Below are 15,414 nucleotides of genomic sequence, written 5' to 3'. Positions count from 1 at the left end.
GGCTGATCTCACTCATGATCGTCATCACAAAAGCCTGATCAGCATTTGTACTAATAACCCCTGTTATTAGTACAAATGCAAATCGAGATCAGATTTTATGAAAAACTTAATTGAGATCATTTTTTTTCTGTATTGCCCAGCCCTAATTGTTAGTCACTGATTTTTCACTAGGAATTAAACACTCACAGTCCAGTTTGAGTACTTTTTAAGGAACTGTATCAAACTAATGATATCAAAGAGAGTCGTCTTCATGCGTTTGACACATTCAGTCATTCTACCACTTTCACGTCCCAACGATCCCTAACCTGGCTGCTTGCTGGTCCGTAGCGATGTCCTGCTGAGTCAGGCTCTTCCAGGTACAAAGTGTAAAAGTCAGGTCTGAAATCACACGTTCAGCAGTGTCAACGGACTGGCTTCGTGCAGAGGATACCAAAAGCACAGTACCGTTTGTTTTGTGCTAAATCCAGCCACTCGAGCAGCGTTGACACTCTGGCCTCGAACGGGGTGCTTCTGTGCGTGCACATAGCAAACAGCAATAATACCTATCTTTAGAGAAGCGGATCCAAAAGGAGGGCCATGTAAATAGTGCCACTCTTACCTATCATACACTTTGTAGAAATCCGGGAAACTCCCGTTGATTTGTACATCTGAGCCAGGCCAGAAGAAAGTTCCGGTTTTTAATTTGTGACGCATGGCGGTGATCCAAACCTGAACAGGATGAGAAAAAGAATATAATGGCTCTCTGATTCATAAAAATGCATTCTCTAGTGTTACCATATCCAAAGGTATTGTGTACAAGTGGCAAACAAAAAAAGGTCAATAAAAAAGGAGAATACGGTTTGTTATGGAGATCATTCCAAACCCTTTATAAAAAATATAGAAATTTAATGATTTAGTTGAAACCGCGAAAATTATACACCTGCTATATATGTATAACCTGCTACGAAAATATTCAAGGGAAAAATAACCTTAGGGAAAACATTTATTTAAAATAGGGCTGTAAAAAATTACACATAAATAATCACAAAAAAATATTGCATTAATCATGTAAAGTTGCAGATTTGACTTTATTTAAAAAAAAAAAAAAAAAAGCTCATTACAATTTTAAAGGTAATAAAAAAAAAATAATCGTGTCCGAAAAGGAACGATATTATAACTGGATTCTTTATCAACAACAGACTACATGACAATATACAACATTATATATATATATATATATATATATATATATATATATATATATATATATATATATATATATATATATATATATATATACATACACATACACATACACATATATATACATACACATGTACATACACATACATACACATATATACATACACATACATACATACACACACACATACATATATATATATACACACACACACACACACACACACATTTATAATTAAATACCTTATTACTTAAAAATAAAAACACTGAAATCAAATGTAGTTTATATGAATACAATATATCTTAGATTAATACATTTTATTATTTTTACATTAATTTATTTTGTGCTCCATTAGCTTACTGAATTGTTACTTAAAACGTGGCGTATTCTGACAGTACTTTACCAGGTTTTAAGCTAATAAACAATGTACATTAAAGTAAAACACTGAAAAAATGTTTGTGTATGACATTGACGAAACTGCATTTGTGTGAAAATATTGGGGTCTTTTTGTTAGGGTTTTTATTTAAATTGTCTAAGAAAGTGATTTACTGGGGTGAATCTAAATTCAGAAGTGTGAATAATCTAATTTAAATAATTTGACAGCACTGATTTAAAATATTTGTATGCACACAAAACTTTAGAATACCAATTGTGGAATTAAATAATTATGAAGTGATTGGAAAGAAAAGTGTTTACAAAGTACAATGAAGAAACATCCAGTTGATGAATTACACAATTTTCCTATTTCACATTCAGCAAATTATGTAAATTACAACTAAATTATCTATTCATGTGAACTTGCCTTATTTAGTTACCTGTGTTATAGTTTGAGTACAAGAAGTAAACAAGTATGATTAGATCAAATCTGCTTCTTCCTATACCTTTTCAGACATGTTGAAAATTGTGACATACCACATTGTAACTGTATGCATGTTTGAAATAAATTAATACCATGACTATCGGGATTAATTAAATGTAATTTTTTTGTCATAACTGGCACAAATGTAATATTAGTAAACGCTTTAACTACCGTCTTTAACTGTTTATAGTACGTATAAGCAAAATAACCACCAGTGGCTCTTAATTAGCAAACGGTAAAAATATAAACAGCTGTGGCTGTAGGCAACCCCCTGATGTAGTTAAAAATATATACAGTTGTGGTCAAAAGTTTACATACACTTGTAAAGAACATAATGTCATGGCTGTTCTGAGTTTCCAATAATTTGTACAAGTATTAATTTTTTGTGATAGAGTGATTGGAGCACATACTTGTTGGTCACAAAAAACATTCATGAAGTTTGGTTCTTTTATGAATGTATTATGGGTCTACTGAAAATGTGACCAAATCTGCTGGGTCAAAAGTATACATACAGCAATGTTAATATTTGGTTACATGTTGCTTTTTGTAAGTTTCACTGCAATAAGGCGCTTTTGGTAGCCATCCACAAGCTTCTGGCAAGCTTCCAGTTGAATTTTTGACCACTCCTCTCAACAAAATTGGTGCAGTTCAGTTAAATGTGTTGGTTTTCTGACATGGACTTGTTTCTTCTGCATTGTCTACATGTTTAAGTCAGGACTTTGGGAAGACCATTCTAAAACCTTAATTCTTGCCTGATTTAGCCATTCCCTTACCAGTTTTGACGTGTGTTTGGGGTCATTGTCCTGTTGGAACACCCAACTGCGCCCAAGACCCCATAATAAATTAAAAAAAGAACCAAACTTCATGAATGTTTTTTGTGACAAACAAGTAATGTGCTCCAATCACTCAAAAATATTAGTCATAGAAATTATTGGAAACTCAAGACGGCCATATTATGCTCATTACAAGTGTATGTACACTTTTGACCACAATTGAGTGTGTATATATATATACTGTGTATACACACACACACACACACACACACACACACACACACACACACACACAAACGGTCAGTGGCTGCCATTGAAGGTAGTCTGCATCCAGCAGCTTATGGCTGTGAAACTCATGTGGCACACTTGCAATAAAATACTCCATGGCTCTGTCCATGCTGTGTTGCAAAATATACTTGTTAATACAAACCCCGTTTCCATGAGTTGGGAAATTGTGTTGGATGTAAATATAAACGGAATACAATGATTTGCAAATCCTTTTCAACCCATATTCAATTGAATGCACTACAGAGACAAGATATTTGATGTTCAAACTCATAAAATTTATTTTTTTGTTGCAAATAATAATTAACTTAGAATGTCATGGCTGCAACGTGTGCCAAAGTAGTTGGGAAAGGACATGTTCACCACTGTGTTACATCACCTTTTCTTTTAACAACACTCAATAATCGTTTGGGAACTGAAGAAACTAATTGTTGAAACTTTGAAAGTGGAATTCTTTCCCATTCTTGTTTTATGTAGAGCTTCAGTCGTTCAAGAGTCCGGGGTCTCCGCTGTCGTATTTTACGCTTCATAATGCGCCACACATTTTCGACGGGAGACAGGTCTGGACTGCAGGCGGGCCAGGAAAGTACCCGCACTCTCTTTTTATGAAGCCACGCTGTTGTAACACTTGTCTTGCTGAAATAAGCAGGGCCATGATAACGTTGCTTGGATGAAAACATATATTGTTCCAAAACATGTATGTACCTTTCAGCATTAATGGTGCCTTCACAGATGTGTAAGTTACCCATTCCTTGGCCACTAATACACCCCCATACCATCACAGATGCTGGCTTTTGAAGTTTGCGCCTATAACAATCCGAATGGTTATTTTCCTCTTTGTTCTGGAGGACACCACGTCCTCTGTTTCCAAATATAATTTGAAATGTGGACTCGTCAGACCACAGAACACCTTTCCACTTTGCATCAGTCCATCTTAGGTGAGTTCGGGCCCAGCCAAGCCGGCGGCGTTTCAGGATATTGTTGATAAATGGGTTTGGCTTTGCATAGTAGAGTTTTAATTTGCACTTACAGATGTAGTGACCAACTGTAGTTACTGACAGTGGTTTTATGAAGTGTTCCTGAGCCCATGTGGCGATATCCTTTACACACTGATGTCGGTTTTTGATGCAGTACCGCCTGAGGGATCAACGGTCCGTAATATCATCGCTTACCTGCAGTGATTTCTCCAGATTTTCTGAAGTTTTTGATTATTTTACGGACCGTAGATGGTAAAATCTCTAAATTCCTTGCAATAGCTTGTTGATAAATGTTGTTCTAAAACTGTTCGACAATTTGCTTACAAAGTGGGTGACCCTCACCCCATCCTTGTTTGTGAATTACTTAGCATTTCATGGAAGCTGTTTTTATACCCAATCATGGCACCCACCTGTTCCCAATTAGTCTGCACACCTTTGGGATGTTCCATATAAGTGTTTGATGAGCATTCTTCAACTTTATCAGTATTTATTGCCACCTTTCCCAGCTTCTTTGTCACGTGTTGCTGGCATCAAATTCTAAAGTTAATGGTTGTTTGCAACAAAAAAAAAAAGTTTATCAGTTTGAACATCGAATATGTTGTCCGTAGCATATTCAATTGAATATGGGTTGAAAATGATTTGCAAATCATTGTATTCCGTTTATATTTACATCTAACACAATTCCCCAACTCATATGGAAACAGGGTTTGTAAATGACAACGTGGCAAAGAGACCACTACAGTACACTTTCCTTTCTACTTTAAGTGATCTAAACTATTATGCTAAATATTAGCTAGTTCTATAAAAGTTGTTTACACATTTCTGTTGATTATCCTCTGCCTGCTTGGCGGTTTGGGTGAAAACAAGTAGAGGCATAGCTTAATGGTCACTTACTGGTTCCCCCTGGTACCATTTGGAGTTGAACTTCTCCTCGGAGTTTAAGCGGAAGAATGCATTCCGGTTCACGTCGTACATCTTGTTGTCAACAATGCCATGAGATTCCGGGTAAAGGCCCTGTAGAAATTAAACACAGCACATTTATTTTTGGCCTGTCACAGTTAACGTATGCGATTACAAAATATTATCGCATTAACCATCTATTTTAGGTGCACTTCCTCCTTTACCACCATGAATGAGGTCTTATTTAAAACTGGAAGTGCAAAAAAGGCACCATTAGTAAAGAATTCCTTGAAAAAAATTCTGAATCTAGACAGTGATCCAGATCACCCCCAAAATCTAATCACTTGTATTTTTATTTCATTTCTGACATTTCCTGAAAGTTCAATGAAAATGCACCCATAACATTCTAAACCATGCTGCCAACAGACAAACCATAGTGAGTCAAAGGACACATGAAATTAGCATGTTTTTGTTAGTCTGTAGTGTCCAAACAGGCTGCAAGAGGGTTCACTCTTTGCAGCGGTCTCATTTTTTCCCTACATGGAGTGAACCCTCTTGTCTTTGCAGGCTCGTAGTGCAAACAATGTGACATTTCTTTTTCCCATTTTTGACAGTTCCTGAATATTTAATCAAAATTCCGCCCATAACCTTTAGCGTTAAGTTGCTATTTAACCAAATGGAGAAGGGAATTGGTTTAAAATATGCTATACATGTTCTGCGGTTTATGAAAATTTAAAAGTGTGACTAATTGGGGTGCAACGAATAGTTTATCATCAGCAATTATTTTTGATTAGTCGATGATAATTATGAATGCTGTGAGTCTGCCACTTTATTTCAACTCATTTTGAAAAGAGTGAATTATTCACAACAAAATAAACAAATGTTTACTTTATTCTACAAAGTATATGTGCTAGGGCTGCGAATCTTTGGGTGTCCCACAATTCGATTCAATATCGATTCTTGGGGTCGTGATTCGATTATATATTGATTTTTTTTGGATTCAACGCGATTTTCGATTCAAAAACTATATTTTTCCGATTCAAAACGAGTCTGTATTCATTCAATACATAGGATTTCAGCAGGATCTACCCCAATCTGCTGACATGTTAGCAGAGTAGCAGATTTTTGTAAAAAAAACTTTTATAATTGTAAAGGACAATGTTTTATCAACTGATTGCAATAATGTAAATTTGTTTTAACTATTAAACGAACCAAAAATATGACTTATGTTATCTTTGTGAAAATATTGGACAGTGTGTTGTCAAGCTTATGAGATGCAATGCAAGTGTAAGCCACTGTGACACTATTGTTTTTTTTGGTTTTTTTTTATAAATGTCTAATGATAATGTCAATGAGGGATTTTTAATCACTGCTATGCTGAAATTATAACTAATATTGATACTGTTGTTGATAATATTAATTTTTGTTTCACTACTTTTGGTTTGTTCTGTGTCGTGTTTGTGTCTTCTCTCAGTTCTGAGTGTTGCTGGGTCAGGTTTGTTTTTGGAATTGGATTGCACTGTTATGGTATTGCTGTGTATTGGTTTGTTGGATTGATTAAAAAAAAATAATTAAAAAATCGATTTAAAAAAAAAAAGAGAATCGATTCTGAATCGCACAACGTGAGAATCGTGATTCGTTTCGAATCGATTTTTTCCCACACCCCTAATATGTACAGTAAAAAAAACAGTTAAAGTGAAAAAAGTACATGTATCCGGTACTGTTAGTGTTATCAACATACGCATTAAAATCAACTTGTCGGCAACAAATCCTTAAATTTTCATAATCAAGGTTGATTATGTTGACTAATCATCGCTGCCCTAGTGTTTAATCAGACTTTAAAAATTTGACCATTAAGCTAGCCTACCAAGACCTACAGGAAATAGAAAGAATGTTGATTTGTAATCCAGTTAATAAAATTATAGCAGCCGAACAAATGAGACAATGCAAATACATTTCCCTCACTTACTAATTCTGCCCAAATAGAACTGATATTTAACTTTTAGTACTGCAATTCTTTAAAACATCCCAAACTGTACAATACCATCAAATATTTTCAGGAAAAAATTATTTTAAATTGTAATAAAAGTAATACTACGATACAACTATCCTGCTACCATAACTCGAACAGGGGTCGTCCAAACTTTTTCCACCGTTGGCCACTTAACAAAAAGTCAAAGTATGTGGGGGACATTTTGATGTTTTATTTTGAAAAGCAAAATGGTGAAAATAGACATTACATATGTTTAAAGACAAAAGTGTCAGCTTAGGTGGCAACTTGTACCATGTTTAGTAATTACAGGGGTGTCCATAGTGCGGCCAGGGGGGCATTTGAGTAACGCAGCTACAGTTTTGTTAAAAAAACAAAACAGTACAAATATAGGAAAAATATCAAAAATCGAAAATGGTGGTACTAAGAACTATGAATAATACAATTTGTCACTTATAACAAAGCTGACACTAAGTTTTGATATAATTTGTAGCATCTTTATTTTTATTAAATAAATATCAAGATGTCCTCCACATACTTTTCAAATTTTATATCAAATTTTTTTGCTTTTTTAATCATTACATTACTTATTTTTTTACTATATTTTTTACTAATAACATGTTGCAGGCTGACATAATCCGAGCCGCGTGCCGTAAATGGCCACCTTTTGGATGCCCCGAACTCGAAAGTCTATCATTGTTTTTTTTTCCACATTTCAGGCTACTTCCAAGAGGGATGATAGCTCGTTTATTCGGATCAACACAAATGTAAGGGGTTCTTTCTAAGCCATGCCAAGGAAAATAGCTTTGCATAATCCTGCCAACTGTATATCTATCTCAACAAAAAAAAGGCAGTTTTGACAATCAAGACTCACAGTGACGATGCTGTAGTGATTTGGAAAGGTCTTTGAGGGATACATAGGCCTTATATGTGGTGTGCTTGTACCCGAGGCTCCTGCAACACAACGTTTGACATTAGGGTGTTTCAATAAACCAACAAGGGTCCAGCAGTGACTTACGTAATTTAGCGATAACGGGTATGTGGCTGATGTGATCTTCCAGGTATCCCGCCCGAAAACCATCCAAGGACACCAGGATGAGGGGGGACCTTGGGAAACTGAGCAGGAGGGAAGGAAGATTCGTGAGACGTTTACAAGGATGCAACTGATAGTGTGTAAGTAAAGAGGGATGGACAAACACTGCATAGCACTAATTATGACCATTGTTGTTGCTTCGGCAGCGTGGGCAAAACACTACAAACAGCTCTTTGAGGCCCCGATAGAAGAAAAAAAAGTCAAAGACTGCGAGGCAAGAAGACGACAAATGTGTCTACTGTTGAAGAATTATGATTTCTCATCTCATTTCTTTGTTTCCTGAGGTCACCGTCTTCTCATTTTTGACTTACTTGCTTGTAAGTCAACCGTGCTGTTCGCTGTGTAACTTTGCAACTGATGAAAGAATTACGTTGTAAAGACGTGTGTAGTAAGAAATTGTCAAAACAATGTTTCCTAATAAAAAAATTACCAAAATGAAAATCAAAAGTGTCCTACTGCACTCCTCTCTGAGCTGCTACCTTACCGTGGTAGAGGAGTTTGCGTGTCCCAATGATCCTAGGAGCTATGTTGTCTGGGGGCTTTCATGCCCCCTGGTAGGGTCTCCCAAGACAAACAGGTCCTAGGTGAGTGATCAGACAAAGAGCAGCTCAAAGACTTCTATGGAATTACAACAAAATGAACCCAGATTTCCCACGCCCGGACGTGGGTCACCGGGGCCCCGCTCTGGAGCCAGGCCCGGAGTTGGGGCACGATGGCGAGCGCCTGGTGGTCGGGCCTGTCCCCATGGGGCCCGGGCGGGCACAGCTCGAAGAGGCAACGTGGGTCATCCCTCCAATGGGCTCACCACTCATAGGAGGGGCCATAGAGGTCGGGTGCATTGTGAGCTGGGCGGCAGCCGAAGGCAGGGCACTTGGCGGTCCGATCCTCGGCTACAGAAGCTAGCTCTTGGGACGTGGAACGTCACCTCACTGGGGGGGAAGGAGCCTGAGCTAGTGCGCGAGGTAGAGAAGTTCCGGCTGGATATAGTCGGACTCACCTCGACGCACAGCAAGGGCTCTGGAACCAGTTCTCTCGAGAGGGACTGGACCCTCTTCCACTCTGGCGTTGCCGGCAGTGAGAGGCGACGGGCTGGGGTGGCAATTCTTGTTGCCCCCAGGCTCAAAGCCTGCACGTTTGAGTTCAACCCAGTGGACGAGAGGGTAGCTTCCCTTCGCCTTCGGGTGGGGGGACGGGTCCTGACTGTTGTTTGTGCTTACGCACCAAACAGCAGTTCAGAATACCCACCCTTTTTGGGTACACTCGAGGGAGTACTGGAAAGTGCTCCTCCGGGTGATTCCCTTGTCCTACCGGGAGACTTCAACGCTCATGTTGGCAACGACAGTGAAACCTGGAGAGGCGTGATTGGGAAGAATGGTCGCCCGGATCTAAACCCGAGTGGTGTTTTGTTATTGGACTTTTGTGCTCGTCACGGATTGTCCATAACAAACACCATGTTCAAACATAAGGGTGTCCATATGTGCACTTGGCACCAGGACACCCTAGGCCGCAGTTCCATGATCGACTTTGTAGTTGTGTCATCGGATTTGCGGCCTTATGTTTTGGACACTCGGGTGAAGAGAGGGGCGGAGCTTTCTACTGATCACCACCTGGTCGTGAGTTGGCTGCGATGGTGGGGGAGGATGCCGGACAGACCTGGCAGGCCCAAGCGCATTGTGAGGGTCTGCTGGGAACGTCTGGCAGAGTCTCCTGTCAGAGAGAGTTTCAATTCACACCTCCGGGAGAACTTTGAACATGTCACGAGGGAGGTGCGGGACATTGAGTCCGAGTGGACCATGTTCCGAACCTCTATTGTCGAGGCGGCTGATTGGAGCTGTGGCCGCAAGGTTGTTGGTGCCTGTCGTTGCGGTAATCCCAGAACCCGTTGGTGGACACCAGCAGTGAGGGATGCCGTCAAGCTGAAGAAGGAGTCCTATCGGGTTCTTTTGGCTCATAGGACTCCGGAGGCAGTGGACGGGTACCGACGGGCCAAGCGGTGTGCAGCTTTAGCGGTCGCGGAGGCAAAAACTCGGACATGGGAAGTTCGGGGAAGCCATGGAAAACGACTTCCGGACGGCTTCGAAGCGATTCTGGACCACCATACGGCGCCTCAGGAAGGGGAAGCAGTGCACTATCAACACCGTGTATGGTGCGGATGGTGTTCTGCTGACTTCGACTGCGGATGTTGTGGATCGGTGGAGGGAATACTTCGAAGACCTCCTCAATCCCACCAACACGTCTTTCTTTGAGGAAGCGGTGCCTGGGGAATCTGTAGTGGACTCTCCTATTTCTGGGGCTGAGGTCGCTGAGGTAGTTAAAAAGCTCCTCGGCGGCAAGGCCCCGGGGGTGGATGAGATCCGCCCGGAGTTCCTTAAGGCTCTGGATGCTGTGGGGCTGTCTTGGTTGACAAGACTCTGCAGCATCGCGTGGACATCGGGGGCGGTACCTCTGGATTGGCAGACCGGGGTGGTGGTCCCTCTCTTTAAGAAGGGGGACCGGAGGGTGTGTTCCAACTATCGTGGGATCACACTCCTCAGCCTTCCCGGTAAGGTTTATTCAGGTGTACTGGAGAGGAGGCTGCGCCGGATAGTCGAACCTCGGATTCAGGAGGAACAGTGTGGTTTTCGTCCTGGTCGTGGAACTGTGGACCAGCTCTATACTCTCGGCAGGGTTCTTGAGGGTGCATGGGAGTTTGCCCAACCAGTCTACATGTGCTTTGTGGACTTGGAGAAGGCATTCGACCGTGTCCCTCGGGAAGTCCTGTGGGGAGTGCTCAGAGAGTATGGGGTATCGGAATGTCTTATTGTGGCAGTCCGCTCCCTGTATGATCAGTGTCAGAGCTTGGTCCGCATTGCTGGCAGTAAGTCGGACACGTTTCCAGTGAGGGTTGGACTCCGCCAAGGCTGTCCTTTGTCACCGATTCTGTTCATAACTTTTATGGACAGAATTTCTAGGCGCAGCCAAGGCGTTGAGGGGTTCCGGTTTGGTGGCCACGGGATTAGGTCTCTGCTTTTTGCAGATGATGTAGTCCTGATGGCTTCATCTGGCATCACTGGATCGGTTCGCAGCCGAGTGTGAAGCGACCGGAATGAGAATCAGCACCTCCAAGTCCGAGTCCATGGTTCTCGCCCGGAAAAGGGTGGAGTGCCACCTCCGGGTTGGGGAGGAGACCCTTCCCCAAGTGGAGGAGTTCAAGTACCTAGGAGTCTTGTTCACGAGTGGGGGAAGAGTGGATCGTGAGATCGACAGGCGGATTGGTGCGGCGTCTTCAGTAATGCGGACGTTGTATCGATCCGTTGTGGTGAAGAAGGAGCTGAGCCGGAAGGCAAAGCTCTCAATTTACCGGTCGATCTACGTTCCCATCCTCACCTATGGTCATGAGCTTTGGGTCATGACCGAAAGGATAAGATCACGGGTACAAGCGGCCGAAATGAGTTTCCTCCGCCGGGTGGCGGGGCTCTCCCTTAGAGATAGGGTGAGAAGCTCCGCCATCCGGGAGGAGCTCAACGTAAAGCCGCTGCTCCTCCACATCGAGAGGAGCCAGATGAGGTGGTTCGGGCATCTGGTCAGGATGCCACCCGAACGCCTCCCTAGGGATGTGTTTAGGGCACGTCCAGCTGGTAGGAGGCCACGGGGAAAACACAGGACACGTTGGGAAGACTATGTCTCCCGGCTGGCCTGGGAACGCCTCGGGATCCCCCGGGAAGAGCTAGACGAAGTGGCTGGAGATAGGGAAGTCTGGGCTTCCCTGCTTAGGCTGCTGCCCCCGCGACCCGACCTCGGATAAGCGGAAGATAATGGATGGATGGATGGTCCTACTGCACTGTGGGTTGTAGTGTCCGCAGATGGGGGAAACAATGTACAAACAAATTTGAAAAAAAAAAATATATATATATATATACATATATATACACATATATATAAACATACATACCTTCCCCACCCCAGGTGCATGCTGGTCCCACAGCAACAGCCAAAAAAGGGAATTGCAATTTTTGGGGGAATTGTGCCCATCGTTTAAAACTATGAGAAACAAAAACGTGTCTTTTTTTTGGATGTTCGAGTTGATAAAAACACTTGCAAGATGCGGCTAATGATTCACCATTGTAGGCTTCAAAACCCTCTAAAACAACTTCAAAATGTTTTATATATACACACTGCAAGTCCATATATATAATGTAGTAACAGACATGTCCATATCAATATGTAATTTGTTAAATGTTTACTTTATTTTGATCATTTTAATCAATTTCTTCAGCACGTTGATTTACATTTCCATAGCAGCGCACTTCCGACTTCTGGCAACAAATGTGTTCCTACTTATATAATCAAACACGATTGTGTCTTGTAAACATGGCAGACTCGGTAACAAACAACGACGACAACTATTTTTGGAAAAATTAGGATTCACAACTTCTCTTTTTGAACATGAATATACTGAGGATGAAATACTGCTTCTAGAAGCCAGCACCAGGGAAGATCAAAATGTAGACGCAGACAGAAGCCGATAGAGTGAGGTGAAAGTGACTCCATCTATTTTCTACAGCTCGAAGCTGCAAAATGTGTAATTTGAAGCCATGCTACTACGACATAAATGGAGTGCTTACCCAAATAGTCAGGAAAGAATTCCCCGGCCAGCTGGACTAAATGTACTACTGTCCATCGAGTGTGTCACGCATCACGTCATGTGTGTATTGTGACAGACCGCATACACTGTCTTGCTTGCAATGTACAAACAAAACATGTAATGTGGGCTAATACTTTACAATAAAGTACAACGATTAGTCGACAATTACATTTATCGTCGAGGATTATATTTGTCGACAATATTTTTGATGTCATCACTCGTGTTTTTCCGAGTTATGTAAAGTGTGAGAACATTTTCTTTTCTTGTTAAAAACATGAATACCTTGCTCATTTTGCAAAGCGGACCTCGTTTTTATCGTCAGCTGTGATACACCAGCATTTTAAGTGAAGACATGTCAAACATCTGGAGGGAGGAAGCAGACTCAGCCTCGGTAAGAGTGTTAGCTTCCACCTTGCTAGCTCACTATAAGAGTGAGATGTAGTTGTGTGAAAAATAACTAACATTTTAGCCAAAGTCAGCCAGCTAAACTTTGTCTACATCAATTCAAGTATGTTTTAAAGCAGTGTCAATTTGCAATACGGTAAAAAAAAAAAAAAAAAAAGCACAATATCAAACATTAAGAATTAATCAAAGATGGAATTCTACCCATTGAGTCTATTAGAGTGCTAAAACTGTTAAGAGTTAGTAAATAATCAATACACAAGTATGCAGATTTTTAAACATCACAAAATGACTTATATTTGAGGGGAAGATTTTGTGTTTTGTTTTTTTCAGTGGTGCTAATTCAACTTTTTTTAATAAAAAAATATAAAAAGGGTTATTTTTTTAGCACTTTGCCTTTTCTCTTTAATGGAAACATTGTATTAATTTTATTTTTCTAACAGCTGAATGAGCAACACAGTTACACCATAAATACATTATCATGAATGAATTAGTCATCTTCGATTTTTGTAGGCACATGCCTAAAATAACTTAAGCTGCAATTAAGTCGATGAAAAAATTAGAGCCATTAAACGTGTACACATTATTATCCGGCGAGTCGACTAATCGTTTAAATAATTGTTGACTAATCGACTATCCAAATAATTGTTAGTTACAGCCCTAGATTACAGATACTGTAATATGATTGTTCATGTTTTCAGTCATGACAGAGTGGTGTCCTATCGCCATGTTGTGCATTACAAACTCAAACGTGTTGTCGTAGAAGTTAGCTTATCTGTTGCCGTAGCTACCTTTTACGGCTAATACCGAAGCATACCTATGTGTTACTACGCTGGAAAAAAGTTCCTCCGTGGGGTCATTTGATTTTTTTCTAGATTTAAAACACTTTCTTGTAGTCTAAATGACATGTACATGTGGTTCTATGGTCAAACCTTTGCATAGATTAGGTTTTACAGATCATATTCAAGCTGCTTTTTGACCATTTCTTCAAGATGCACCGTCTTATTTACGTGGTTCGACTTTGACTTCTCCGACTCGTCGTCCGTGTTGTAGTTTTTAGCGCTTCCATAGCAGGTCAACTGACAGATCAAGTTCGAACTATACGCTACTTGGTATTCGAAATGGCAACAGCAGTCTGCCCCAAAAGAGGAAAGAGAAAAGGAGCTTATTCACTACAGCAGGAGTGTCAAATGTACAGCCCGTACAACAGGTTTTATCTGGCCTGCGGGATGAGTTTGCCAACTATAAAAATTAGCCAAAATGTTTGAATAAAATAATCTTTTGTTCCAAATGTGTCCACTAGATGTTGCAATAGCAATTCTTTGTATCATTGTAGATTATGCTACATATGTAAAACAAATTAAAAAAATTATGTTAGTGCACCAGTTGAGGAAAATGAGCAAACTAGTGAAAACATCCTGTAATTTGATTTTGATATTTTTTTATCTCGATAGATTGAAAATTAACATCAATGACTGATGAACATTACCACATAATTTATTCAGAAAGTATAAATAATGACAAATAAAGATAGAATATTGTTAATCGCAACATGTTAGTGTAAAAAAAAACTAACATTATGATTTGTACATTTTCAGAATGTGCTTGTTCTACTTCTAAATAAAGAAAACAATCTGAAGTTGTCTTTATTTTTAAGTTATCATGCCGTGATTTTACCAGTCCGGCCCACTTGGGAGTAGATTTTTCTTCATGTGGCCCGCGATCTAAAATGAGTTTGACACCCCTGGACTACAGCATTAGAATCGTGCAAAGCTCTTCGGGTAAATTTTTACCATATGTGGAGATATTCGCCGATGTCACCATTGAGGAAAAACATCACATTCCAAACGGCTCCTTTGGAAGAAGTATGAAAGAATGAAAGATTGTCTTATAAATATCTCTGCCATGCCTCCATGGTTTGATTTTACATTTTCAGGACTTATGCAGATCTCAAATACACAAAAACCGGTACTAATAGTTAAGAAGAGTAGGTTACTACTCCAGTAGATTACTGCACTCCAGTTTACCTCAATTGTATCAATGCATCAAGCCCTTTTCATGACCAGATAGGGTTGTCATGGCAGGAGTCGTAACAGGTCATGTCAATAAAAAACAAGAACACATAACCGAATAAGGGTTTGAGTCTTATATCCTGACTGCACTTTGTACTTTAATCTACTGATCTGAGTTGTACAGTGGAGCATAAAAGTATTTAGTCAGCCACCGATTGTGCAAGTTCTCCCACTTAAAATGATGACAGAGGTTTGTAATTTTCATCATAGGTACACTTCAACTGTGAGAGGCAGAATGTGAAAAAAAATCCAGGAA

General features: G+C 40.2%; 1 protein-coding gene across 3 annotated transcripts in view; it reads right to left on the bottom strand.

Moving 5' to 3' along the window:
- Window positions 1–15,414, bottom strand: part of enpp1 (ectonucleotide pyrophosphatase/phosphodiesterase 1) — a 100,067-nt gene that overhangs the window by 34,555 nt on the left and 50,098 nt on the right. For all 3 annotated transcript variants that reach the window (XM_061885968.1, XM_061885967.1, XM_061885969.1), the window contains exons 4-9: window positions 7,986–8,083; window positions 7,842–7,921; window positions 4,972–5,091; window positions 599–708; window positions 445–510; window positions 306–378 (exon numbers count right to left, since the gene is read on the bottom strand). In XM_061885968.1, coding sequence (XP_061741952.1) covers window positions 306–378; window positions 445–510; window positions 599–708; window positions 4,972–5,091; window positions 7,842–7,921; window positions 7,986–8,083 — 547 coding nt within the window. The remainder of the gene's footprint in view (window positions 1–305; window positions 379–444; window positions 511–598; window positions 709–4,971; window positions 5,092–7,841; window positions 7,922–7,985; window positions 8,084–15,414) is intronic.

Source organism: Nerophis ophidion, linkage group LG24 (assembly GCF_033978795.1).
Source record: "Nerophis ophidion isolate RoL-2023_Sa linkage group LG24, RoL_Noph_v1.0, whole genome shotgun sequence".
NCBI classification, from domain to species: Eukaryota; Metazoa; Chordata; class Actinopteri; order Syngnathiformes; family Syngnathidae; genus Nerophis; species Nerophis ophidion.
Note: the sequence above shows the minus strand (reverse complement) of the source record. Positions and strands in the feature narration are given on the sequence as shown.